This window comes from Chinchilla lanigera, unplaced genomic scaffold (assembly GCF_000276665.1).
Source record: "Chinchilla lanigera isolate Chin_1 unplaced genomic scaffold, ChiLan1.0 scaffold00080, whole genome shotgun sequence".
NCBI classification, from domain to species: Eukaryota; Metazoa; Chordata; class Mammalia; order Rodentia; family Chinchillidae; genus Chinchilla; species Chinchilla lanigera.
The window spans coordinates 4,192,458-4,219,494 of record NW_004955481.1 but is presented as its reverse complement, the minus strand read 5'-3'; the positions used below and the strand labels follow the sequence as shown (position 1 = coordinate 4,219,494).

The 27,037-nt window shown below is 51.4% G+C and overlaps 2 protein-coding genes across 7 annotated transcripts in view; one reads left to right on the top strand and one right to left on the bottom strand.

Moving 5' to 3' along the window:
• Pipox (pipecolic acid oxidase) overlaps window positions 1-27,037 on the top strand; it is a 96,525-nt gene that overhangs the window by 5,533 nt on the left and 63,955 nt on the right. The window lies entirely within an intron of this gene.
• The window catches only part of Sez6 (seizure related 6 homolog (mouse)), a 45,173-nt gene that overhangs the window by 1,315 nt on the left and 16,821 nt on the right, over window positions 1-27,037 (bottom strand). For 4 of the 5 annotated variants that reach the window (XM_005402700.2, XM_005402699.2, XM_005402701.2 and 1 more), the window contains exons 2-15: window positions 21,038-21,706; window positions 20,238-20,371; window positions 11,154-11,349; window positions 6,789-6,974; window positions 4,075-4,243; window positions 3,779-3,945; window positions 3,030-3,224; window positions 2,704-2,842; window positions 2,405-2,601; window positions 1,677-1,871; window positions 1,046-1,237; window positions 753-950; window positions 425-463; window positions 57-174 (exon numbers count right to left, since the gene is read on the bottom strand). In XM_005402700.2, coding sequence (XP_005402757.1) covers window positions 57-174; window positions 425-463; window positions 753-950; window positions 1,046-1,237; window positions 1,677-1,871; window positions 2,405-2,601; window positions 2,704-2,842; window positions 3,030-3,224; window positions 3,779-3,945; window positions 4,075-4,243; window positions 6,789-6,974; window positions 11,154-11,349; window positions 20,238-20,371; window positions 21,038-21,706 — 2,794 coding nt within the window. The other variant, XM_013503418.1, reaches the window with a different exon arrangement.

The following is a 27,037-nucleotide window of genomic DNA, read 5'->3' as shown; positions in this document are numbered from 1 at the left end:
GGAGTACAGGCAGGACTGAGTCAGGTATGCAGAGCAGGAAAAGAAGTCAGACTTACCTGGAGAAGTAGAGGTACACACCTCCCACCAACAACACCATTGCTACCAGTGGCAGGAAGATGGCAGCTGCAATGTGGGCAGCATCCAGGGTCCTGGAGGTAGCAGGTGCCTTGGCAACTGAAAATACAGAGGCTGGGATTGGAGCAGAGGTCCCTGTCATCTGAAGCCCATTTCCCCTCACCTGTGCCCAAGGGCAGGCAGATGCCAGTTTCCTCTAGCTGGCTAGGGTTAGGGAAGGAGCTTTCTGTCCTGGTAGGCCCAGACCTCTTTCTCCGCTTTTCATCTGCCATGAGAACCCATAGCTTGGAAGTTGTGAGAACCAGGTACAGGGAGACCACTTTCCTAGCTCTCAAGGGCAAGAACTCACCATCCAGGCTACGGCCGCTGTAGAACCCATCCAGAGAGGCTGGAACAAGAGGGGAGGGCCAAGGACAGTGGGTGAGCCCAGTGGGCCAAACCACTAATACAAGGAACAGAGGTAGTGGGCTGATCGTGGGAAGGGTCTGTCCAAGGAGAACCTACTCCAGCATTTGTCTTGATGATGCCATGTCAGAAGGTTCTGGCAGAGACTGGGAAGACCAAAGGTAACATGAAGAGGGGGTGGGTGGGTGGGGATGGAGGTGGTTCTGGTTCTCAACACTGGACATCTCTGCTACAGCAGCCCCCTAGGGTTTTGGGGGTAGCAGGGCACTCACCAGCCCTACAGATGGGTGGAGGGTCACTCCAGTGTGAGGGGTGCCCAGGCACACACTTGATGCTGGCCTGGCCTTTCAGCACATAGCCAGGGGCACATGAAAAGTGCACAGTAGCCCCTGCGGGGTGTAGCCGCTTCTCAGGACTGTGAGCACCATTCTTGGGGGCGCTGAGGCCATGGCATGGCTTGAGCTGTTCCACTGGAAAAAAGGCAGAGCCCAGTGAGGACGCCAGGCTCCTGGGGCCGCATCTTTTATTTCTACCAGAGTCCCCCGCCTATCCATCTGACACTTACAGAGACATTTGGGGGCCCGGTCGCTCCACTTGGGGCTGCCAGCCTGGCGGTCATGGCAGGTGAGGATGCCACTGCCCGTCAGCACAAAACCCTGGTCACAAATATACTGCACAGTGGCCCCCACAGGAAACTTGGGGCTGGATATGAGGCGTCGGCTGTGCTCCACGTCCCCAGGATCATGGCAGGAAGTCACTAAAAGTGGGGGATGAACAGAAGCAACTCAAGGGGGACTGAACGAGGGCCAGGTCCACCCTGGTTTTGTTCCAGGCCAGCTAGCAGCTTCACATTATCTGGCTCTACTCCCTAATAAAGTGTTTTTACCATTTCCTGGTGTGTCTGTTCCCATTTATTAGGGTTAACAAACCCATCTGACCCTTTCCCATTCATTAGGATCAACAGTGATTGGCTATCAATCAGGAACAAAATACTTGGAGTACTTGATTGATAATGCTATGCAAAGGTATCATCTCCATTTCATGGAGATGAATATCATAGGATACAGACTATAAGAGGTGAGAGACTTTCAAGGATACCACTAACACAGGGAGGAAGCTCACTGGATTCTCTCAGAACCCAGGAATGAGGCGTGGAGATTGTGTTGGGCTGGGGGACATGGGGAACAGGTACTTACCTCTCTGGCATGAAGGCAGATCCTCACTCCAGCTTAGGTCCCACTGGCACATGAGGACACTGGATCCCACCACCTGGTACCCGGGGTAACACTGGTAAGTGACCACAGTGCCGTGTACCAGCTCAGGCTGCGATGGGTTCTTCCAGCCATTGGGGATCTCAGGCAGCTCTGGACATGTGTCATTGCGGGGCACCTCTGTGGGCACAGAGGTGGCAAGATGCAATCTCTGGGCTAATTCCAAAGTGACTGTGATAGCCCCTTCACCCTAAGGGTACCCTGCCAGGTTGTTCTGGGCTCAGACTGGCCTGGGTGGGCTCAGAGATTCATTCCTTCAAAGTCAAGGATCTCTCCTTGACTATCCTAGTATCTCTCTGTCTCCTAGACTCTAGGGTTAGCATCTGGGCCTTTGCCTCACTTCCAAAAGCACCTTGCCAAGTTCCTTATATCTGAGAGATGGGACCAGGTAGGGTGAGGGAAATGGTCACTTATATTAAAGAGTGTCAGATAAAAACAAAAACATTTCCTTCGTTCCTTATTTTCATGAGGAAGCTCTGCTGCTGCTTCTCCAAATCTCATGCTGCAACAGAAGGCTCCTTTTCTCTGGTGATATCTAGGGCCTTTCCGTCTTTTCCTTATCAGAAAGAGCACTCCAGCCTCTCACTGCCCTGGCCTCTTTGACTTGCCATGGGTTGGGGTCTGCATTCTGAGTGAGGCAGGCACAAGCTCACCAAAGAAGTGGATGACAAATCCTTGCTGGTAGCCTAGCACTGAAGTCCCAGGGTCCGATTGGAACTGGATGGTGACATCAGCCATGGAGGTAAAGAGCTTGAAGTGGCCACGTGGCCCTGAGTACTGGCCCAGGACCCGGGCTGTCAGGTCATCCCCATCATAGAAGGTAAGTACATCACCAGGGCCTATGCGCAGCCTGTGGAGGAAGACCGTCAGGGCAAGGCAGGCCCAAGGATGGGCCCCATGAGATGTGACGAGATCTTAAGAGTTGGCTAGGCCTGACCCAGTAGGCACTCACACTCGGATGTCCAGCATAATGCGCTTGTCCTCTTCCACATGCACACCCCAGATGCAGTCCTGCCCTCGGCCATAGGGCTCTGGCCAGTTGGGGGAGAGCACCACGCCCGCTGAATCTGTGATCTCCCCGCTGCACACGGCTGGAAGGCAGGGGAGGCCTGAGAGGCATGTCTCCTCAGTGTTCCCTCCAGTGCCACATCCTGGGGCTGCCATCTGTTGCTGGGAACCCCCATCTCCTCCTCCTCAGGGTGAAGGCTGAATCACAATTGTCACAGGGTCCCACCCCACCTACTGCCCCAGCAAGCTTCTCCGCTGGTGTCTACTGACCTCGGCAGGCTGGCTCTGTCTCATTCCACTGCGGGTCATGGGGATCAACACATTCAATGATGATAGACCCCTGCTCCAGGGTGTAGCCAGGATCGCAGCTGAACTCCACAGTGGTACCCACAGGATATGAGGGTGCGCTGCTGCTGAAGTTGCCGTATTTGACAAAGGGCTCATAGCAGTGGCCCTGCTGGAAGGCTGTAAACCACAGGGCCCAGCCTGGCTCAGCCTTGACTGGGGTAAATACAGAGAGCAGGCGTCCTCCTATTTCCCCACTCCAGGGCCTTTCTCTTCCTGAGTACAAACATATGTCAAAGGCTTGGAGCCGAGGGCGGGGGCGAACAGCCCAGCACATCCATTCCCATTATGTTCAGGAGACCATCTTACTTACTATTGTATTCCCATTGCCTAGTTTTATGCTTAGTATAAAGGCCCTCAATAAATTCTTTTTTGGGGGGGTGAATTAATGAATATATGCATGCATGGGTCTAGAGTATCCCTTAAAACAGTTCCTCCTCAAGTACTGGGGCCTCTTTTTGCTTTGAAAACCTGGAGAATTCATTCTGTTGGACCACAGGGTCTGGGTCTAGACAAGGTTCTCCTGCAAAGAGGGGGTGGCGATCCTGGACCTGGGTGGAGGGGTAGGGAACAGAGGCTGATGTGGAGGGACTGATGGAATGCAGGGAGAGAGGAGGAAGGTGTAGGAGAAAGACCATAGCTCCCTGTTCCCCATCAGGCCCCAGAAAGCTCACCCTCATAGCGCAGGGCCACACCGGCAGCTGCCCCACTGCTGTCTGTACTGAGTTCCACAAAGAAGTGTCTGCCAGAGCTTAGCAGGCCCTCAATAGGCAGGTATTCCACCTCGTAGGAATCGTACACAGGCGGAGACTCCACGTTGTCCCCATTGCGAATGATAAGCCTGGGCCAGGAGAATAGTAGCTATGTGGTTGGTTGCTGACCCAGGAGGGTATGGCTCCAGGTTTGGGGAGCATCCCTGCAGCAGGGTATTACCACACCATGTCCTCCCTCCCCATCAGGATAGCCTCACCTGTCATCATCTTCTGCCAGAGAGACCTTCTCAAAGTGCAGGTGCAGCCTCTGGCTCTCAGGAGCCTCAAGTAGCCAGTGGCAGGTGAGGTTGTTGCTGTAGTTGCCAGGGTAGCCCGGAGAGACAATGCGGCCAGTGGTGGCATTGCGGATCACTCCACCACAGGCAGCTGTGAGACAGAAATGCACTGAGGCTGGGCCCCTGGTTGCATCCTAGGCGCCTCCCAAGCCTTCCTCTCATCTCAGCCTTAGACCCTATGCGTGGGGCAGCAGGAACCTTTGCCTCCCTGCCAACTTTGCTATCGTGGTCCTCAAGGTCAGTCTTTTAGCCCTGTGATTCTGTTGCTCAAAGCAGTCTGGACCTTAGCACAGTACCTTCTAACTGTTCACACACCTGAGACTTCATATGCAGCTTTCTTGACTCTAAAGTAGGCTTGTCACTGCCTAGCTGCATGGCGTGGGGTAAAGTACTTTCCCTCTTGGAGGACCCGCCCCCCTCTCAGGAGGCCTGCCCTAACTCCTTCAAGGCATATTTTACTGAAGGCCATCGTCCAGGTTCCAACCTTCTTGGGTATATCTATCTTTGCCTTATGCCACTTTCCAAAACCATTCATTTGGCTTGCCTAGCATATGTGAGGCCCTGGGGCTGATCCCTAAGGCTATAAAACAAACAAAAAAACCAAACACTGTTATTTATTTGAGTCTGTCCCTGAAATAGTATCCCTTTGGGCACGGACCAGATCTATGTAAGCCAGGCACAAAATTGGTGTTCAGTGTTGGATGAGTAAAATGAGTGGACAAATTTTAAAAGGGGGGCAGGGCTAAGTCAGGGATGACAAATACCTGATGTGCCTGCCACCCATCCCAAGGCCTTGTGCTCTCAGCAGACACTGCTAGCCACAGATGACCTCTGATACTTTCTGAAATAGCCCTCCAGGCATCACTACACTGTCATTCCTGAGCTGATCCTTTAAGGCCTTGCCAGATTGACTCCTCTGGCCTGGGACTGTCCTTTCTTCCTAAGAAGAGACTGAGCAGCTTGCCTAGACCTAGCACTGACAATTACTGTATTACTTGGCTGCAAGCCCCTGCCAGGTAAGTAGGGCCAGAGAAGGGGCCTGAGGCAGGAGGTAGCTGGTTCCAGGCAGTGCTTTCCTCTGGTAGAAAGCTCTGACCTCTCCCACTTTCAGGACCAGGCTACTACAGCAACTCATAGCGCCATTGCCTCCAAATACTCCAGACAGCAGCATATGCTAACCTATTAATGCTGTTGGGGCCTAGGGTAAGTCTTCGCTTCTCTGCAGAGGGCAGAACCACTTTTTTGCTTGGTCTCAGCATGGACCTGCCCTTCAAAGTTGATCATACCTTGGCTTAAAATCCACTCAGTGGACCACAACTAGCCCTTTTTATTTTTTATTTGAGCATGTTAGTGCAATAATGTGCCGTACAGGCTTGTAGCCTAAGAGCACCGGGCCATTATCTATCTATCTATCTATCTATCTATCTATCTATCTATCTATCTATCATCTATCTATCTATCTATCTATCTATCATCTGTCTACCTATATCTCATATAGAGAGCCTAGGTGTGCAGTTACTGTACCATCTAGGTCTGTCTGTGTAAATACATTCAAAGATGTTGCACGATGTTGCACGATGCTGAAAAGAAAATCCATTCAGTGGCCCCCTATTGCCCTCGGGATAGAGACCAAGCTTAAAATGGCATTTAAGCCCTTCATAAATCCAGCTCTTGGCTCAGTTTCAGTCTCCTTGCCCTGTATACCACCTTCAGAACACCTTGCTATGTCCTCACTGTGTCATGCTTCTTTGTGCCTACACACCCTCATGTGCGCTGTTCCAAGAATCCACCCAGCTTCCCCAGCTAACATTTCTGGAAGCCTTCCTTGCCTCGTCCCTCGGGTTTGGACCACTCTCCCTGGCCTGGATTCCCACCACACCCAAATTGCCTGTCATACCACAAACCAAACACTATCTTCCTGTTCCCAGCAAGCCCCCTTCTGCTGGTAATCTCAGATCTCATCATCCAGAACTGGAACCTGGGGACCCCCCTCATCAGTGTCTCTGGAACCTTTCCCCTTTTCTCCATGCTCAAAGTCATTGTCTAAATTCAAACCCTCTGGGCTGGCTGGCCTCTCAGCTTGACTGCCACTCCACTGGCTCTCCTGAAGGGTAGTTCTGAGCTCTTCCCTCTTCCCCTCAAAAACTTCAGCTTCCCACTCAGAATCTTGGCCTGCCAGTCAAACCCTCCCCCTGTGCACTAAGCACACTCTCCTTCCTGCCCCTGAGTCACAGTTCTTCATCAAAATGTCAAACTTCAGTGCCACTTCTCCTTGGAAGCCTTCTTACTACCCAGCTAAGAATGATTCCTCCCCTGCCGCAAAGTCACGTTACGTCTCTTCATTGGTATCTTTTACTTCCTGCTGTGGAAACTGGTGACTTAAGTGCCTCCCGTTTCCTGGAACTGTGGGCTCTTTCAGGGCAGATTCTTGCTTAACTCAGCTCTGTATACTGTGGCACCTTCATGTAGTAGGTGGTCAATGAGCTCAGGTTGGATGGATGCCACTTAGATCTGTGGCCATATTCTGATTCCTTCTGGAGACCAAATAAAAGTGCCAGATAGCAATGGAGAGCAGGGATGAGCCCCCACCTAGCTCCTCTGCTCAGCACTGAGCCCTCTCCCCTGGCATCACTCACCAATGCAGACAGGTTCTTGGGAATCCCAGAAGGGCTGAGTGGCGTTGAGACAGGTGAGGAACCTGGCACCCTTCAGCTGGTAGCCAGTGGTACAGTGGAAGTGGGCACTGCCTCCTGGGTGGAGGCTGGAGACAGTCACATCTCCGTAAGCTGGTCTTCGGGGAAAATGGCAGCTCAGGAGATAGGCTGTAAAGAGAAAGTACGTGGTGTGTGTGTGTGTGTGTGTGTGTGTGTGTGAGAGAGAGAGAGAGAGAGAGAGAGAGAGAGAGAGAGAGAGAGAGAGACGGCTGAGCCATTATGGGTGTATGTGTGAAGGTCTGTGCCAATCTGCCTCAGCCAGCCTGGAGACATCACTTGGGACCAGAAGAAAGAAGCATTAGGAGTTCCAGAAAATATCCCCAAATCTCTCCCCTAGAAGGCGCCAACCATACTTCCAGCAGGTTGACCTGGTTAGTGGAACAAGCTCAGAGCAAAAAGTTGAAAGGCTTAGGATCTGGCCCAAACTTTGACACTTTAGGCAGGTTATTTAACCTTTTTGTGTCTATTTCTTCATTTGTTAAGCGAGTTTAAAAATGCTAGCCTACATACAGGGTTAGTCTGAAACTAAATGCAGTAGTATTTTACTCAGCTTGGTTTCCCTAGCACACAGCTGAAACTATCTCAAGATGTATTTATAGAATGACTAGTAGATGTGAAAGCATTTGAAATAGTGAAAAGCCTGTACTGATGTAAAGTGTGATATTATTTTCCTCTAGAAGACAAATATGAATTGCAGCAGGAAAGACTCAAGTCAGACAGCAAACGTCTCACCAGTATTCACCGAGAAACGTTAAAAAGCTTGATGGCACCAGCGCAGGATTTCTTCTAAAGACAGGACGGGGGCGAGAGTGGGGAGGCAGAGCCCGCCTTCACGGAAGTTGGGGGTGGGACCAGTTGCCCTGGGAAACACGGAGGCTTGTGCGGTTGTTATACCAAGCACGACCACATGGTGACGGCAAATCCTACAAAACAACCTGGCAAATCCCAACTGGGTCCAAGCTAAGGAAGAGTGCAGCTAAAAACTGGCCTGAACGGTGGGAAAGAAGGAAAGGGTCAAGGAGAGAAGCGGAGAGGAGGCCTGAGCTATCCCTCTGTGCCTTGGTGTGAATAGAAAATGAGTCGGCCCAGGATCCCGAAGCTTGAGTTTTGTGGCCCAGTTTTCTGACTTAGCCCTGTCCTGATCTTTTTTGTTTTGTGGCACTGGGGATGAAGCCCAGGGCCTTCACACTGAGCTACATCCCCAGTCCTTTTAAAATTTTGAGACAGGGTCTCACTAAGCCCCTAAGTCGCCCAGGCTGAGCTTGAACCTGTGATCCTCATGTCTCAGCCTCTTAAAATACTGGGATTATAGGCATGCTGTCCCTGTTCTTACTTAGTATGTCTGTGAAAGCGGGATGCTTCCTCCTACTTTTCTGTCTCTTGAGAGAACGGCAAATAAGAGACCAGTTTAAATTGGCAGGCAGTACAGGACAATGCCTAGGACACAGGCTTTGGAGTCAGACTACCTGGATATGAAGATGGGTACCCTTGCTTGCTGTGCCTCCTTGGAGAAGTTACCTTCCTTCTCTGGGCCTCAGTTTACATCCACTTACAGTATTGCATCCTGTACTGTGAAGGTGATGTTAGAAGACATACTTGCAGGGCCTGGCACAAATGCCCAACACCGGGCCTGATGTGACTGTTGGTAATGTTGAGTAATAACAGCATTACATCTGTAGCACTTTCCAGCTCCTAAAGTGCTTCCACACTCTTGCTAATACAATATGCTTAGGAGGAAGGAAGACGAGATAGGGATTATTAACCCACTTTCAGATAAGGAAAACTGAGGTTCAGAGAGCCTCTGTCCCTTCATCACACTGCAGGTAAATGGTAGGGTGGGACTTGAGCTCCCAGCTCTAGCAAGCACTGACTTTCTATCCCCCCAACTCCTGCTTCTCCAGTTAAAGAGGAAATCTGGAATAAGAGATTAAAGAAGGCTGACAGTAGTAGACAAGACTGCCTTGGGAGATGGTTTGGGGCACTCACAGTGACCTGGAAGGATTCCATGGGGATGGGGTGGGGGTGCTCTGCCCAGAGTAGAGGCAGCTGAGGGGCTAAATGATAGAGATGTATAAACCATGAGCCAAATGTCAGTCTCAGCACCTGATTTACATCTTCTTCTTGAGTTCAATCACAACTTGGAAAGGGAGGTCCCCATTTCAGAGGCTGGGCCAGGATGAGGCAGGAGCAGGAGTTGGGGGGCAGAGGATAAAGTCCCCCAGACTCCATAATGGGTAAAATGCCTCTTCCTGGGATGAGCTTCCTCCTATTGCCATGACAACCGTTCCCGGGGAGCCTGAACCACTGCAATCTGTCGAGTTATTTTCTTACTGGCATTTGTTTTTGGAGCCAAGTCCAGTGCCAGGAATGCTCAGGATGGAGGAGGGGAGTGCCTTTTCAGGACCCTCTGCCTCCCTACCCTGTGGAGGCTGGAGGAGGGGAGCTGGAATTTGGTCCTGCCCTGAGGCCCTTGTTGGGGTCCATCCTAGTGATCTCCAAGATCAGCTTGGACAGCTTCCACATGGAGCATGGTTACTGGGCCCCTCACCCCCTCTTCTGGCACCCTCTTTCTTCTGCCCATGAGACGCTCGTGTGAGCACATGCTTCTCCCGTTCCCATCTCTGGGATCAGGGCTAATTACAGCCTATAATTAGGGGAATTACACTCATTAAGGAAAGAGCTGATCATTGACAAAAACTGGGCCGAGGAGGAGGGAGGGCTTCTGGGAGCCCAGAAGGAGCAGGATGGGCCAGCTCTCCCAGCCCTTCCATGGGGTCTTGCTCCCTCTTGCAGGGCTTCAGCTAGCTGCCATTCAGCCACCTTTGTCTGGCCCAACAGAGAAGAGGTCCAGAGTTTTGTGTAAAGGAATTTGCAGCAAGAGAAAAGGTTACTGTGGCGTGAAATTATGCCGGCTGCCAGAGGGGATTGATGAGCCATTAGGAAGGCCGGCTGGGATGCCTAGGTGCTCACTGTCTCAGTTGGCCCCTTGCCTCTGCTGAGCCCCTGTACAATGCCTGTCCACCACCAGGCTCCCTGCTGCCATGCTGGGACTTCTTCCCCAGTTTGGGTGGAGAAGCCAGACTGGTCAAGGAGTGCTCCTTAGGTGGGGTTCAGAGCATACCAGCTTGAGTGCTTGCCTGCTTTCGGGTTGTTTCCCTCCTGCAGGGCTGCAGAAGTGGTCCCCGACAATGCAAGACAATCCTGTGATTGCTCACATCAATTATTTCCCTGTTAGTACTCTCAGTTCTAAACTGATTAAAGTGTGCAAAAGATCAAGCTGACAACGTGCCCAGGGAAGGGGATGGACAGGAAGGACACCAATGGGGCAGTAGGAAATTCCCAAACCCCATTCTGAAAGCCATATTAACACTAGTTTCTTTCTTTTTTTTTTTTTTTTTTTCAGACAGGGTCTTGCTATGTAGCTCAAGCTGGCCTTGAACTCCTAGCAATCCTCTTGCCTCAGCCTCCTGAGTGCTGCGATCACAGGCATGTGCCCTACCCCCAGCCAAGACTAGTTTCTTTAATGCAGCATTCGTTAAGCCCTTGACACACACCGTTTTATTTAATCCTAACTGTAATTTTGTAGTAGATGCTTTGGTCTTATCTTCAAGCAGGAAAAGGAGAATCAGGGAGGTCAGATGACCTATTGAAGGTCAACAGCTTGTGAGGAGATTCAAACACAAATTTGCCCATCTCCTAAGTCTGTGATTTTCCCACTTCATCATGCCACACCCCTCTTTCCACAGGTGTTCTGAGCTGACTAGAGCATGGACCAGGTGCTTGGTAGGTGAAGAAGGGAGGCTGGCAGCTGAACATCTCCAGACAGTCACTGTCAAGCCCCTTTGGCCTTGACCCCCTTGCCTCTGGAGAGAGGCCTCTATTGTTATTTCCTGTTTAAGTGTCTCCTCCTGAGATTCTGAACACCTTGATGGCAAAGATGTTGATGAGTACATTGGGAAATTGGCTAGGTCCCACATAAGTGTGGCAAATATCAGTTGTTCAGAAAAGTTTACGGAATGAATGTAGGACGGTGAGCATACCTAGGGGTGTGGGAACCTAATCCAGAGTGAAGATCTGCTCTGCAGGTAGAAGGCGGAGATGGGATGGCCCTGGAGGTGTCCAGTGAGTGATACTCTGCTCCACATGCATAGCTACTCACCAGGCACCTCTGCTGCACTACCTGTCCCTGCCTGTCCCCTGCCTGAGTCCAGTGGTTATGACACCAGAGACCCCCAGGAGGGCAGCCAGTCAGGGCTGGTTCCTCGCTCAGCTGCCCAGAGACCTTACCTTGGTACTGGAAATGGAAGGAGCCAGGCCCAGCAGGTGGCGGGAGGCTCTGGAACCTCACGGCTGCTTGGTGCGTGGGGCTGCGGATGACTTGGCCCCGGAGAAGGAAAGACTGGTTGGCAAGGGGCAATGGGTCAGGTCCCCCAAGGCCCTCCACAGCTACTGTCTCTCCCTCCCGAAGGCTGATGTTCTGGACCTGCATGTGGGTTAAAACAAAGCAGTGCACTCAGATTTCTTGCTGTCTGAGCCCTGATACCCTCTGGCTCCTATAGGTCCCACATGCCCAATCCTCAGTGCTTCTTGGGTATCAGAGTCCTGGAGCCTAAGTTAGGCATGTCCTGCAGGAGGAGCTCATCCTACCTTCTCATTAATGCAAGATGGAACCTGAAGCTCAGAAGTATTAAGTAAACCACTCAAGGTCACTCAGAGAACTGTGATTTGTAAGCACATTGCTTTATCTCCCAAGCATTTCAAATATACTAGCTGCTTCCTGTTGTCCCCTCGTTCCTGCCCCCCCTGCAGTTCAGTTTTCTCATCTGTAAGGTAAGGATGGGTTAGATGCGTTAGGCTAGATAGTGTCTGAGAGCCTGGCCAGCAGTGTGAGGTCCTACACACCAGACCTGTGTACCTATTTTCCCCTGGACATCCCTGTTGGACGCTTCACAGTCTCCTCACACCTGGTTTGCCTCATGCTAGCCACTCTCTTCCCCCAGCCAGCAGCTCCCCTGGCTTTCATCTCAGGGACTGATCTCCTGACAACCTGGATACCCAAGTCAGACGCTGGCCTCTTGCTTCTTCCCTCATAGCTCACATCCAATCAGTCATTCAGTCTTTCAAGGAGACCTCAAATCACCTAGATCACTGCAGCAGCCTCCTGGTCAGCTTCCTTGCCTAGAGGGTTTAACCCACTCCTCCCTCCCCATCAATATTTTTTGAACTGCAGCCAGTTAATAGTCTCAGACCTGTATCTCATCATGGTGCTTCCTTGTTTAGATCCCCTAGTGTTTCTCTGTTGAGTCCATGAAGCCTGTAGCACTAGGCCAGACTCCTTGCCTGGGCCTCCAGGTCATGCCTGCCTGGCCTTACTGGCAGCTCAGATGGGCTTTATACCACTCCCTCCACGAGTTAGCCATTGGTTCTATTTCCTCTCTTCTCTGGGTTTCTTGATGCAATTTTTTCTTTCTTTCCTCCCTCTTTTTTAGGCCCTCAATGCCTGAAGCATTCCTTTGGGCAGCATGCCTCCATTCTGTCAAAAAAGGACTGGACAATGACAGACACTGCCCAGAGAGGAACGGACACTGTAGCTTGGTTGGAGCATTAGCATGAGAACCTAGGGATCTGAGAGCTCCTTCTAGTTCTATGTTCCTGAACAAGTCATTGAATTATTTGAGCTTCTTTTCTTCATTTTATAAAAAGGCCTTGTGTAGATCTTTGCTACTCTAAATCTGGTTCCTGGACCAGCAGCATCAGTGTAAGAAATACAGAATCTCAGGGCTGGGGCTGAGCTCAGTGGCAGAGCACTTGCTTAACCTGCATGAGGCCCCGAGATGGAACTTCAGTACTACAGAAGGAAAAAGAAGAAGGAGAAATGCACACCTCACATCTACTAAATCATAGTCAGGATTTTAATAAGATATCCAGGCTGTCCAAAAGCACTGGTCTCCCTGGTCTAGGGTCCCTACCGTACTGCTTTGAGGCAGAGGCTTCAGGTGTTAACAACCTAGGCACCCAGTGAGTCATGAAATCCCAATCTTTCATTTGTTGCAAGTGGTTCTTCCTCCTTACCCCTTTGTTGCTTTCTTGGCTCTGATCACCTCTTGTCCACTGTTCCTCACCTGCAACGACCCACACCTCCCCGCTTCAACTTGTCTCCTGGCCTGGTTGCCTCGGATCAGATCATGTCTCTCTCTCTCATCTCTTTCTTCCCTGCTGGTGGCTTCAGGTTGTCCAGGGGACAAGGTCCCAGCTTCCCAGCTCACAGTTGGCTGTGGTGGCTTTGCCAGCCTTCTTCCCTCCCTTCTGAACACTTGTACAGGGAAGCCTTCCCTGTCCCCCTTCTGGTGAACCTGCACGTCCTCTCAGATCTCAGGACCACCATCCTCTGCAGCCCAGGCCAGGCCGGTCAGTCCTTCCCCTGTGTGCTCCCCCATCCATTCTCTTATTAAAACCTGAGTGGCATTTTGAATCACAGCACCCTCTTTACTGGCCAGTTTCAGAGAAAATGTCCGAAGAGAGTGATATGTGGGCTTCTGTCTGTTTTTGCTTTTGTTTTTGTTTTGAGACAAGGTCTTGTCATGAAACTTGGGCTGACCTTGAACTCAGTGTGTAACTCAGGCTGGCCTCAAACTCACAGTGATCCTCCTATCTCAGCTTCCTGAGTGCTGGGATTACAGGTGTGTACCACCACACCCGGCAATATGGGCTTCTAGAGACATGTTCCTCACCAGGTCTCTGCAAGCTAAGAACAGGATGCTGAGACCAGCCAGAACAGAGAGTGGTATCTCCAGACTTAGGGCCCCTCTTGGGAATAGACTCCAGATGGGGCAGCTTGGTGGGGAGAGGTCCCACCCCTGTTTGGGAGGGAAAACCTGGTAGGTTCTGGTGGCTGAAGAGAAGTTTTAAGGCAGGGTGCTAGGGGCAGAAGCACCTCCCCTTGGGGAGGAGCTCCCGGCCCAGGCACATTTGGGTGGAGGTTTCCTGACCATCTGCTGGGGACATTCCTCAGGGAATCCCTGCAGCAGGCGGAGGCTGGATGAGGTCCCTTCAAACGTGGAGATTCTGTGATTCTAGAATTGGGAAAACAAGACTCACACACGTGGAATCTGTAATTATCGAGAGATGCCAGGCAGCATATAATTCTGCCTTAACTGGCATTGAATACCTGCAGCAGGAATCCTCGAGGGGAGAGCGGAGGACTTGGAAGCTCAGGGGATACAGGGACCAGGTGGGTCTCAGAGGCCTTGAAGAGGGGAGGGCTGGGCGGAGGAGGAAGGGAGGACATTCACTGCAGGGAAATTACCTCTAGAGCAAAGGCAGAGAAGTAGAAATTAAGTTAGTATTTTCTTCCTAGTTTCTTATACTTCCAGTTTGACCTCTAGCTTCCTACTCCTGATCTTATGGCTTTGTTGTAATCAGAGGGCAGCGGCAGCAATAACAGTTTACAGAGCACCTAAAATATGTCAGTCTTTTCTATGAGGTAGGTGGTAAAATCCTCATAAATAAACAGAAGCGCTGAGAGGCTGAGGAACTTGCAGAATGTCATATAGCTATTAAGAACCAATTTTGCTGCTCTATTAAGAACCAGTTTCGAGGGGACATTACCTGCAGAAATAGATTTCTAGATATCTTTATTCCCAGTCTCCAGGCCTCCATGTTTAGCAGGTAGGCAGATATTGGCCTGGCTTGACTTGGCTTTTTCAGGATGTTGAGATTTGGGTTCCCCAGCTATCCTCTCCCCTAGCAGCTTGTAAACTGGGAGTTGAGGCCTCCAGCCCCTTCTGGTCTGGGGGCGGCATGGGACCCTTAAGTTGGCCTGGTTCCCAGCCCACCATGGAGGTGGGGGTTGGGATGAAAGTGAGGAATGGAGTAGCTCCCTGTGCTTAGCTGGAGGCTGCCTGTGTAACCCTGGTCCCCTGGGTTTCAAGCACCCACTTGTGGGCCTGCTGTGGTGGCTGGGATGTAATTTGTCATTTGTTTGAGGGCCAGGCTGACAGGGGCCAGACAGGGCTGGGTGTTGGACAGGGAGGGAGATGAAGACTTGATGCAATTTGCAGGCATCTGAAGAACCTGGGAGACAGATTGAAATGTCAGCTCTGTTCATGAGGGCTGTCTTCCCCTAGCCCGTCCAGTGACAGGAGGGGCTCTGGGGGCCAGACAGGGGAAAGGCAGAAGCAGAGAGAGCTGGGGACAATTCGCATAGGACCCTCTGCTGTCCAACACTGCCTTGTTCCCAGAGCATCAGGGTGGCAGTTCAAGAAGAGGACACTGCTGCTTAGAGGGGACTGGCCCCTTCTGGATGGGAAGAGGGGAGGACTCTGGTTGTCTCCTGTCAATCCCCAGGTCATCAGCCTTGCCTCACCTGTCAGTCCCATGGAAGCTGCCAGTCAGGCCTCCAGCACAGGTCCTGATGATGATGACCAGCAGGCAGGGTGGTACACGAATTTGAATTAGTACAACCCTGCACAGAGGAACTCAGGACATCTCCATGTATCATACCCACCCAGCACCTGAGTGCCACCCCCAGATGCTGGCCACAGCTCTGCTCGCCTCCATCACCACCCCCATGTGTATACTGTGGCAGAGGCCCAGGCTTGGTAGCTGCCAGGAAGCAGGGCCAAGGACCTGAGGTGCAGTGGAGCTTACGAAGAGCTCCTTGAGCCAAGAGAATGAACCACACTCTGAGAGACCGGATGGGAGGGGCCACAAACAGTATTCGGTTTAATCTTCTTTCATAGGGAGGAAGCTGAGGCCCAGAGAAGGCCAGGGCTTATCTCAGTCCCTGAGAGGCTGCTGCAGACCCAGGACCGGAACCGAGTCTTACATGGCAGCCCCTGTACCCTTATGAACATGCACTTGTTCATAATACCTTGCATGTAAGGTCTGTTTTAGGGATGAAAGAGGGGCCTAAGTCCATGGGCCCAGACCTTCTAGCACCTATCATCACTTCAGATGGGCTTTCCTCAAGCTCTAATAGGAAGTTGTGCAGTAATCCAACCCAATCCCCAAGAACCCCCTACTCCCCCTCACATCAGGCCGTGAAGTCTGTTCCTGACCTGGTTTAGAGAAGCAGGGTGTTCTGGATATCAAACTGACAGCTGGCCTTGCCTAAGAGAGCTGTGTGCCAAAGGGACCACCTGGGCATGAGGGCAGGGACTGTGGGCAGCTGTGCCCAGGCTCCAGATGGTACAGAGAGCAGCCAAGCCAAGATGGAGGCTGGCAGTGGGAAGGCTCTTGGAATGCCAAGTGCAGTGAGAGGCAGGCACCAGGCCCAGAAAGGCCTAGAGCTCTCACAGGGAGATTGGCTGCCTGGAGAGGGGATGGGACCCATGTGGGCCATGGGGCTCATATTCAACTATCTTGAAGGGCCTTCTCTGGACCTTTTGACAAAGACTCTAGCCCAGTGCCTGACTCCCCGCTGAAGCAATCCTGCTTACTTGAACCATGGAGGGCCTGACCTGGCGTCCCCCCTGCTGCTGGCTTGGACCCTCAGCCTGAGAGGGTAACAATAGCTGCAGCACCTTGAAGGGAGGTAGGAGGCAAGGGAGGGAGCAGGTTCTGGAGGGCGGTGGTCCAAGGTAGGCAGAGCTGAGCTTTTAGGGGTTCTGATAGTTCTGAGGCTGTTCCTGAATAAAAGGTTCCCCCAGGACCTCAATCTTTAGGCAGTGGCTGCGGTCACGTGACAGAGGTTCAGCCTAGCATTTGGCTGCTCCTGCTCAAGGGTGTGGGTAGTCTTCTTTTCTCTGACTCTATCCCCTACCTGCTCCAGTATTTCTATTATGGTGAACTCAGGGAGGAGAGCTGAAGTTTACCCATGGTAGAGAGAAGCCAGGCTGGCCCTTCTCCCCAAGCCTGAGGAGTTTCAGGCAGCACTCTAGGCCTTTCACCTCACCTATCCTGCCCTCAGTATGGCTCAGCCGCCAGCCTGGGCAGGAGGACACTGCTCCAAAGCCAAGCCTCTGGCAAGAGTGTCAACCAAATTCTTTAGTCCCGTCCTCTACCCCTATACAAAAAATTCACTTTTCTAAAACAGCCAGGCAGCCTCCAAGGGCCAAGCCAGCCACTCTACTTAGCTCAGGCTTGGCAGCTGGTTTCTCGGCCTATAGGCCTCAGAGCCCATGTTCTCACCTCCAGAAGTCCCTGGCTGTCAGGCTGGTGGGGTGCCCTGCTCCCAGGTTCCCACAGTCCCTGTGGTCCCTATCCCCACCAGTACTGAGCATCCGGTGCTCATGAAGATCTATGCCCCCAACGCCCAGTACAGAGCCTGGCATGGAAATGCTTAGTCTATGTTTGTGAAACAAATCCATGCGTCAAAACCCCTTATTTAATAATGAGCTGAGTGAAGCCAGGCGTGGTGGCATACACACCCGTAATCCCAGGACTTGGGAGGTTGAGGCTGAAGGATCGCTACGAGCTCAAGGCCAGCCTGGGCTACATAGTGAGTTCAAAACCATCCTGAACTACACAGAGACCCTGTCTCAACCAAACCAAACCAAACCAAAACAAAACAAAACAGAGCTGAGTGTTGTTAGGCAATTCTCTTTCCCTGCCTGGGCCTTAGTTTTTTCCACTATCTAATAGGTCTGCAGTGTCAGTTCTGCTTCAGGTCCCAGGTGGCTGGTGTAGTGTGGCCAGAAGGACTGAGATCGGTGGAGGTTGCCAGAACGGCCCCTGGAAGAATCTTAAATCCTGCTTAGTCTTGCCTGTTCTATCTCTTGCTCCTCCTCTAAGTCAGGTGCTGACCCAGCTTTGGCAACCCCATGTCTCCCACGGCTTGAGGCTCTATCTCAGGCCATTGGAGACTAGAGTCCCCAAGGACTCTGCCCCCCAGAGTGGCAAGGGAGAAGGTGGGGCCAGCCTGTGCCTGGTTTCCTGACTGCAATCCAGGCCTGTGACAAGTCTTTACCTCAAGGTTGCCCGGTAATGGCTTTTTGCATTCTGATGGAAAAACAAATGTAGCAGCACCAGACAGCAGACCTAGGGCTGTGTGAAGGATTGGGCATCCAGGGTGGGGCATGGGCTGGGCCAGGGCAAGTGCAAGCAGAGCCAACACGGCATCTTGCCCCATTATCTGGTACCCGCCCTGGTGGGCGGTATCGGGGCTGGCCCCAGCAAGGCCCAGTGGGCTTCACTGTGAGTGATATGCTTGGTGGGCAGGTGAGCCAGCCCAGGCCTACGGGGGGGCACCCAGCCGACACCTGCCCCCTCCTACCCCTTTCCCTACACCTGCAGCTGGCGCCTTCCACCCTGTGAGCCACAGCCGGTGCCACCTCTCATTAGGTGATGATTTTACATTAATTACCTTAATTAAGCGGCGCTGAGTGCTAATGGCTTGAGGAGGGGTGGCTGTTTCTAATTGCCCTTCCAGTCAGCCCAGAGTGAGGGGCCCAGGTCTTGCAGAGTAACAGCAAACAGTAGCAAAAAGAAGGGAGGAGCCCAGCAGCGGTGGCAGAGACCCCCTCACAGGGCCTGGCTCACACCTGGGCCTACTCCTATGAGGGGTGTATGGCTGGAGGCACTGCTCCAGGTCATGCTGCTGGCTTCAGACCCTGACCTAGGGCCTACAGGGAATGGTGATGGGTGGGAAGTGGGGCGGGAGGTGGTGGGTGGGCAGTGCTGCCCTGCTTCTCAGATTTCTGCTCTGCTCCTCCCTGCAGCTCCTCAGTCCCAGTCCGAAGCCTTTCAGCTGGGCAGAGTGCTCCCTTCTCTACCTTTATCAGTCTCCAGGCCCCAGGTGAAATGTCCTCTTCTGCCTTCCTTTCCCCATCCCCATCTTGGCCCCTGTACTGCAAGGCTCCCCTCAAGGAGCTCACGATCTGACTGGGGAGGTGGACAGCTAAAGATGGGTCCATAGAAGGCAGTGATGAGGGCCAAGATGGAGAGCGATGGCCAGGCTTTAGGGATCAGGAGAGAGTGACCAGAGAGAGTGATGCTGAGGTTGAGTCCTAAAGGAGGCAGTGTTAAGATGATTCTTCCAGGCAGAGGGACCAGCATGTGTAATTGAGACTTGAGGGGTAAGAAGGTTTGGCCCATTCAGTTGGCTGGAAGCTGTTCAGTGCAAAGGGGATGTTATGGTTTAAATGCAAGTGTCTCCCAAAGACTCGTCTATTGAGGGTTTGATCCCTGATATAGCAATGTTCAGAGATGAGGTCTAGAGAAGTGATTGGATCATAAGGACTCTACCTTCATCAGTGCATTCATTACTGATGGATTTATAATTTGATGATATTGTTGGGAGGTGACGGAAGCATGAGGTGGGGCCTAGTCGAAGGGGGTGGATCATGGGAGTGTGACCTCGGGAACTATATTTTCTCTCTGGCTCTTTCCCTCTCTCTCTGCTTCCTGGCTGACATGAGACAAGCAGCTTTCCTTTACCATGCCCTCTGCCATTATGTTTCTGCCTTACCACAGGCCTAAAACTAATGGAGCCAGTTAACCATGAACTGAAACCTCTATCATAAGTCAAAATATGTCTTTCCTCCTTTGTTTTCCTAAGGTATTTGGTCACAGGTACAAAAAGCTGACTAACACAGGGGGAGTAGACAACAAGGGAAGAAATGTCAAGAGATGCTCCAGAGGAATGGCCCTGACTCAGAGCTCCTGGGAAAGTATGGGGTGGAGGGCAGGAGTGATTTCATCCAGGAAAAGTGACTCCAATGTGGGTGAAGAGGGATGGTAGGGAGCAAAAGAAAGATTTGGGTTAGTGAAAGCTAAAAAGCTTGTGAGACACCTGTGAGAACCTTAGGCTCAGGTCTTGGGGCTTCCAAGAGAGAGCCTTCCTCCTGAGGGAGGGAGAAGATCGTCCAGGAAGCTGGGGGCAGATCTGGCTCACCTACAAGCTAGCCATCTCTCTGACAGTGTGGCCAGCACAGAGCTTGGCCCAGAAGAGATGCTCAGGGAGGACTTGCTGAAGGGATGGATGAGTGAGTGATGGAGGAATGAGGCTCCGTGGCTCTCTCAGGCTGACCAGGTAGCCCTGTGTTTTTTCCACTCAGCCACATAGAGTCAAATGCAGAGTTCACACTGGGGACTGAGGTGATTTACCCAGCCTCTTGCCCAGCCAAAGTGAGAGCCCCCTCCTCAGGCTCTCCTGAGTCCCTGATCAATCCCATTCGGGCAGACAGTGGGCACAGCTTTTGCTCCTGCAGCCCTCTCGGGGCACTGCCAGGTGGGAGCAGTAGCCCTCACCACTCCCCAGCACACAGGACAGAATCCAAGCATGTTTCAGGCCTATCTCCCAGCTCCTGCCCTAGGTGCCGCTCACTCAGCGGATGCCCTTAGACATCTTCTCTTCTATAGCAGGTGCCTTTCTGGGAAAAGATAACACACCAGTCCCAGCCTTTCCCTTGCCCGATCCAAGTCACTCACCTTGATCTCCACGCCGTAGCCAGGGTAGACAGAGATGTAGTAGAAACAGTCCAGACCGACATCAGAGGGTGAGCTGTAGGCTTGGGGGGAGTCCAGAGAGCCCTCTGGGCCAGAGAAATTCCAACTACAAGGGCCTGGGAGGCAGGAGGAAACACAAGGCTAAGCCCAGCTCTGGTGAAGTGAGACCAGCTAAGGTTGAACTATGTGCATATGTGTGCATGTGCATGTGCATGGTAAAGCCCACCTCTCAGGATGTTTATTCCCCTGTTGAAAGAAGGGGCACCTTTTACTGAGCACCTATTTCTTTGTTTTCTTTTTTTTTCTTTTATTTTTTTTTTGTCTTTTTGAGACAGGGTCTCGATATGCAGTTCAGGTTGGCCTTGAGCTCACTTTGTAGCCCAGGCTGGTCTTGAACTTGCAACAATCCTCCTGCCTCAGCCTCCCAAGGGCTGGGATTACAGGACAGCGCCACCACGCCCGGCTTCTGAGCACCTATTATGCACAATCTTATGCACAATCTTATCTCAGTTCTTAGAATGGCTCAGAAAAATGGGCTTTCTTTTTACCACTTTACAGTTGAGGCTCAGAGAGGTGAAATAAAATTCCTAGGGTTGTGTTATATTTGGGAGAATCAGGATTTGAAACCAGGTCTACCTAGTTCCAAACCGCATGCCTCCTGAAGGCTTTTCTTGGTGCCAAAATGAGGGCATGTTGGCACAGTGTCACAGACAGAGGCATGTAGGGACCCCACAGCTCCCATTGTTCCCATTTCCATATCCACAAGCCAGCAGGTAGCTGACCTGGTGGCTGAACTGTGGTGACGGTAGTGGTAATGATGGTGGTGGTGGTTGTGGTCTCTTCGTCATCTCCAGAAGCTGTGGAGGTGGTGATGGTGCCCTCAATCCCGAGCCCTGTGGTCTGGGACATGGCCTCTGGAGCCCATGGCCTGCCCATATCTCCAGGACCCTCTTGGGTTGGAGTCCAGGCTCTGCTGGGGGGTGTAGTACTAGGTCTCTCCCCTGGGTATAAGGTGGGCGCTGCAAGGCTGGGCCCTGGAGGTAGGGGGGCTGTGATACGAAGCAAAGGGAGCTCTGACTCTAGGCTCCAACGTCCCTCCCTGGACTGGGGCTGTGTAGGTGCTGCCGCCATGGCAGGAGTGGGGCTGGTAAAGACAGGGCGGCTGTCCTGGTTGGCCAGGCGAGGGAGGGGGCTTGGGGTGAAGGGTGTAGGTGGATCAGGTTGAAAGGGCAATGCTGGTCTCAGCTCCTCCTCGCCTGTCTCCAGCCCCTCTTGAAGGAATTCCTCCAGCAGTGGGTGATGGTTGAGCAGCTTCAGGGTGGGGGCTGTTGTGACGAAGTGAACACCTCGCTCTGGCTGCTCAGGTGTGGGGGCTGCTGTCAGCTCCCCATCTGTCTCCTTGTTGCCTGTGGCTTGTCCTTCCCCCATGGTTGGGGCTTCTGAGGAAAGTCCTGAAATAACAATGGAGAGTCAGATGTTCTCCTGCTATGTTGTAGTGAGCAGCATCCTGCCCAGCTAAGACAGTAGGAGATTTATCTATGTTTCAAAGGAGAGCCTTGGGGAGTGAGCTCATTGTTGACAATTATGGAGCTATAAAATTTTAGAGCTGGAATTGAGATGATATCACATACTTCAAGGATGGCACATGAGCTATCCTTTCTCCTCCAGCACCAGAGACAGACATTATTAATCGATCATTGCACTATTTCCTGCTGTTCTCAGATTCAGTTTCAGAATCTTCAACAAAGCACTGCAGGCAGCCATGACATGACAAATATTTGCCATTCTCAATGCAACCAAGGAGCTTATTTCACTAATGAGGAGATAGGCCAGAAAAAGGAAGTGACTTGCTCAAAGTCACATGACTAGCTGAAGACCAGAAATGACAACCTCAAGACTGCTATCTACCAGGTGCAGTAGCACATGCCTGTAATTCTAGCACTATGGGAAGCTGAGGTAAGAAGATCACAAATCAAGAGTCCAGCCTGAGCAATTTAGTGATTTAGCAAGACCTTGTCTCACCATTAAAAAAAAAAAAAAAAGAGCTAGCTGTAGCTGCTATCATCCACAACAATGATTTTTCTGCCTGTATTATGGGCAGAATTCAAATTTATTTCCTGTTCTCAGTGCAATTGCTAGTCATTAGTTTTAGGAACTACTTCACATATTTAAACTTTATTTTTGTTTTTATTTTTTATTTTTTTAATTTTTTTTTTTTTTTTTTCCTCTGGTACCGGGAACCGAACTCACGACCTTGCGCTTGCCAGGCAGGCGCTTTTGCCGCTGAGCTAAATCCCCAGCCCCTTATCTTTGTTTTTAATGGTACTGCTGGTGGAATTCAGGACCTTCACACAGAATTATACCACTAATCCCTCCTACTTTAAATTTTTTTTTTTTTTATTTAAAAACAGTGTTTTACTATGTAGTCCATGCTGAGTTTGAATTTGTTGTATAGCCCAAGTTGATCTCAAACTTGAGATCCTCCAGCCTCAGCCTCCTGAGCGCTAGAATTACAGTCCTGCACCATCATACCCAGTTTCCTTCTGGATTTCTAAAAAACAAAGATGAACTTTTCTACCAGCCTTTAGTAATTCCTTGTGCCTGTAATCTAGACATTCTGAGAGGGTGAGGCAAGTGGATTGCAAATTAGAGCCCAGCTGGGCAATTTAGCAAGACCCTATCCCACCCCCTAAAAAAATTTTTTTTTAAAGGGTCGGGGATGTAGCTCAGTGGGAAGGCCCTGGGTTCAATCCCTACTACCTCAACAACCACAAATCAAAACACATTAATTAAATTAAAACTAATTACTAGGCAAATGCCACCATACCCAGCTGAGCTTTTATTTTAGATTTCCTGATGGATGTGTAACTTCTTTGTTAGGATCTCATAAGATCTCATTTCTCTCTCTCTCTCTTTTTTTTGTTTTGTTTTGTTTTGTTTTGTTTTGTTTTGTTTTGTTTTTTGAGGCAAGGTCTTGCCATATAGTCTGGGCTGGACTTAAGCTTACTATGTAGCCCAGGCTGGCCTCGAATTTGTGATGATCTTCCTGCCTCAGTCTCCTGAGTGCTGGGATTACAGGTGTGTACCACCATACCCAGCTATGAGATCCCATTTCTCTTACTTCACAGAAAGTCACTTGGGGCTGGAGATATAGCTCAGTGGCATAAGTGCTTGCCTGGCAAGCACAAGGTCCTGAGTTTGATTACCAGTACCCAAAAAAAAAAAAAAGACATTTATTTCCTCTTTCCTCATTTTATGGTCCTTCCAGAACAGTAAAATGAGTGGGGAGAGCCAAGGTCTGGAGCTGGACAGATGAGGCTTCAGCTCTCAGATCCATCACTCCGTGTCCTCGAGCAAGTAGCACAAACTCTCCAAGCCTTCGTTTTCTCATATGTAATATGGGACTTCTCTTTATGACTGACCAAGATAATGCTGCTTCTCTTCTCCATTCACTATGTTTCCTTGAATTCTCTTTCTTATGAGACTAGTCAGGGCCCTTCTAGGGCAGTGTCTGAAACAGGGATGGAATGAACATCTGGCATGCTGCCCGCTCCCCTTCATGGTGGACACTGCTGATCAGTTTTGGTTATTCCTTCCTGAGGCCACATGGGATTTCAGAACCCCCTTCTCAACATGGTTATCCAGGTAGCCCCTACCAGTCAGCCTAAGAAGAAGTTTATTTGCTATCTTTGGTCAGAGGTACAGATTGCTCTACTATTGATTATGTAGACTTATTCAACCATATAACTGGAGAGATAATACATATTCTGCTTGTGGCCCACTAGGTTCCCCGAGTCCTTAACCTGTCATGATAAGGTCAATGGATGCGGGCTCTGGATTCAGTTCATCCAGAATTTTATCAACTCTGAGAAGGCTGGGAGAATATTCCTGATTCCTACAGTCCTCAAAATGGCTGCATAAGGACTTGAAAGGAAGTACAGCCGGGGTGAGATAACAGAGTTTGCAAGGAGAAAGTCAGTTTTTCTGCACGTCTGGTGGTAGGGCTGTCATTCCACAGGCTCACACCCACTCCATAGATTGGCAGGCGTGAGGAAGTGCCAGATGGCCTACATTCTGTTCAGGAGACCAGAGCAGCTATGATGTGTCAGACAAATGGGAGGAGGGAAGAAATTGGGCTGGGGGAGGCGGTACAGGTTGGAGTACTCTTCATTCCCATGGATCAGAGGGGCCTGGGCAACCCAAAGCCTTGAGACACCAGGACTAGCTGCTATCTCCTGAGATGCTCACTAAAGCAGCCCATCTGTGTCCTGACATTCCGTGCCAGGCTCTGATATCAGTGTCCAAACTAGATGCCTGGCCAAGCTTATACCCCCCAGAGCAGATGGTCTGAGACTGCCCAGTGTCTTTCATCTGAATCAGTGATGGAGGATCCAGGCAGTACCTGTGACATGCCAAGACAGGGGTATTCTCTTTGCCTATACCCCCAGATGTCACCCAGTCTGTCAGGGGAGCTGCGACTGATTTAAGCATGACACAGGAAGAAGAGCCTTTCTTATCACATCGGCTGAAGCCCTCGGAGCTGTACATGGCTTGTGGGTCCCTTTCCAGGACTGTCCAACAAGCGATATGCACCACAGCTCTCAGGGTGGGTACCTGTGGAACTCTTTGTTGGGAGGGGAAGTGCACAGAGATCCTTTGCTTGGGAAGTGACCAGAGCGGGCGGGCATACTCTCCTGCCAGCAGCCAGGTGGGTGCTGGGCAATGGAGCGGAGCTAATGGGTACCTCCCGTCACTGTCGATTGCACTGATTGTGTTATCTAGTGGGACTGAACACTTGGTTAAATGGGATTGAGATAGCATATCAAACTAGCAAATTGATTCCAAAATCAGCTGCCACTTGGTTCCCGGAGGGTGCCACCCACTGTCAAAGAGGGTAAGATAATCTCTAGGAGATAAGCTGTTTTAGGGGGAGGGCGTCTTCCAACACCCTGGTTGACTGTCAAAGACCTGAACCTCTGCGACATACATGGCCCTTAGGTTTCCACGGCCATAGCTGAGAAGTCAGGGATTGCTCTCTGCCTGGCTGACTGAGTTAGAGATCCGGCACTGACAAAGGGGCAGAGTGTCATACAGGAACCAGCAGAAGGAGGTGCCAGGGGCCCAGATACCGAGTTTCACCAGGCACTTGCTGTGTTGGGCCCTTCCCAGACCTCATATTATTTAACTGACACTGCTCCTCCGTGAGTTAATCATCTTTCTGCTTTACAAAGGACCTGGGCCTGGAGGAGAGGTAGGAGGAGAACACACTCAAAGTATTGCAGCGCTGGAGCAGAGTTCAGCCTATGTCCATCTAGCTTCAAAGCCCCCAGTCTTTCCAGGCCAGTCTGCCTCACAGCAGGAAGGGACTGGAGCTGGTCCACCGTGAACACCCAGCCAGGTGAGGAAACTCTGGTGCATAGGGAGAATGGGCTCAGGTCTCTGCAGCTTAGAAGTGGAGCTGGCTCGAGAGCTCTTGAACTGTGGACTTGGGTTGAGGCTGGGCTGAACCAGACCCTCAGGAAATGTTTTGGCTGGGATTCAGGGAGCCCCCATTCCATGCTGAACCACATCTGAACCTGGGACCTAAACTACAGCTCCAACACTGCTCCATAGGCCCAGGGCACAGAATCACACAGATCTGGATTCAAGTGTCAGCTCTGCCACTTAAAATCACAGGGGTCTGGGCCAGTCACCTCTTAGAGCCTTTGCCTCTTCTGAATGCTCTAAACAGCAGTGTCCTGGGGGCTGCAGCAGAGACCACCTGAGGGCAGCTCCTGCCAGGGCAACCGGGAGGCAGGCCTGTAGGATAGGGAGGTACTGGTCCCCAAGGTAAGGTCTGGCCTCTCTGGGGGACGAGTTCTTGAGTGATCATGTTTGTGACCCTGAGCATGTCATCTATAAAATAAGGATGATCCTGCACCATCTAAGCAGCCAGGTCAATCCCTTGCATGCCTGTATGGACAAAGCTGAGTCCCACAAAATAGATTCTCATGATCCCCATCTGCCCGGTCCACTGGTGCCTGGACCCAGAAAGATACTCCAGGGCCACTCTGGGCAGGGTCTGGGAAACACCATTTAGTGCCCTCCCCCGTCCACCCCTGCATCAGTGGAGGAGGCCTAGGAGCTTCCCCGCAGCCCCTAGTCCTGGTGTGGCCCGCCACTGCCCGGGCCCTCCCCCCGCATTAGCTCTTAAGCTATGCAAATAGACATCGGAGGGAGCCCTGTTTAAAGTATTTAGACGAAATGAAAAAAGGCTTTCATCGGCACTAATGAGCCATTCACGATGCCTCCCCGGTGGATTCTCTCCCGCTCCCGCCTCCCGGCCCAGGCCTCCCCACCGAGTCGCCCCTCTTGGGATTGGAGGCCCCGCCCTCCAGCCCCAGACTGGATCTCCTAGGGAGGGCTGCCTACCCTGCCCCCTCCTCCTCAGGGCCCAGCTGGGTGAGGGTACAGATGAGGGCCTCTGTGCCTCATCCTAAGCTGTTCTGGATCAGGATGGGGTAAGGGCCCAGACTCTGCTTAAGGAAAGCAATAGGAGACATCGTCTACATTCATTCAGGTATTTGTTATGCTCTCTATCTTACACATGGGTAAACTGAGGCTCAGAGAAGCCCAGGACATGAAGCTGGAGTCACTGTGCACTGCCCCTGCCTGTTGGATCTGCTGTCCTAGGCAGTATAGTGCCACCCCAGGACTACGTCTCAGTGCTATTGCTTCTGCAAGGATTTCTGTACCAGCCAGCCAGAAAGCCTAGGACTCCAGCTCCAAATCTATGCCTCACT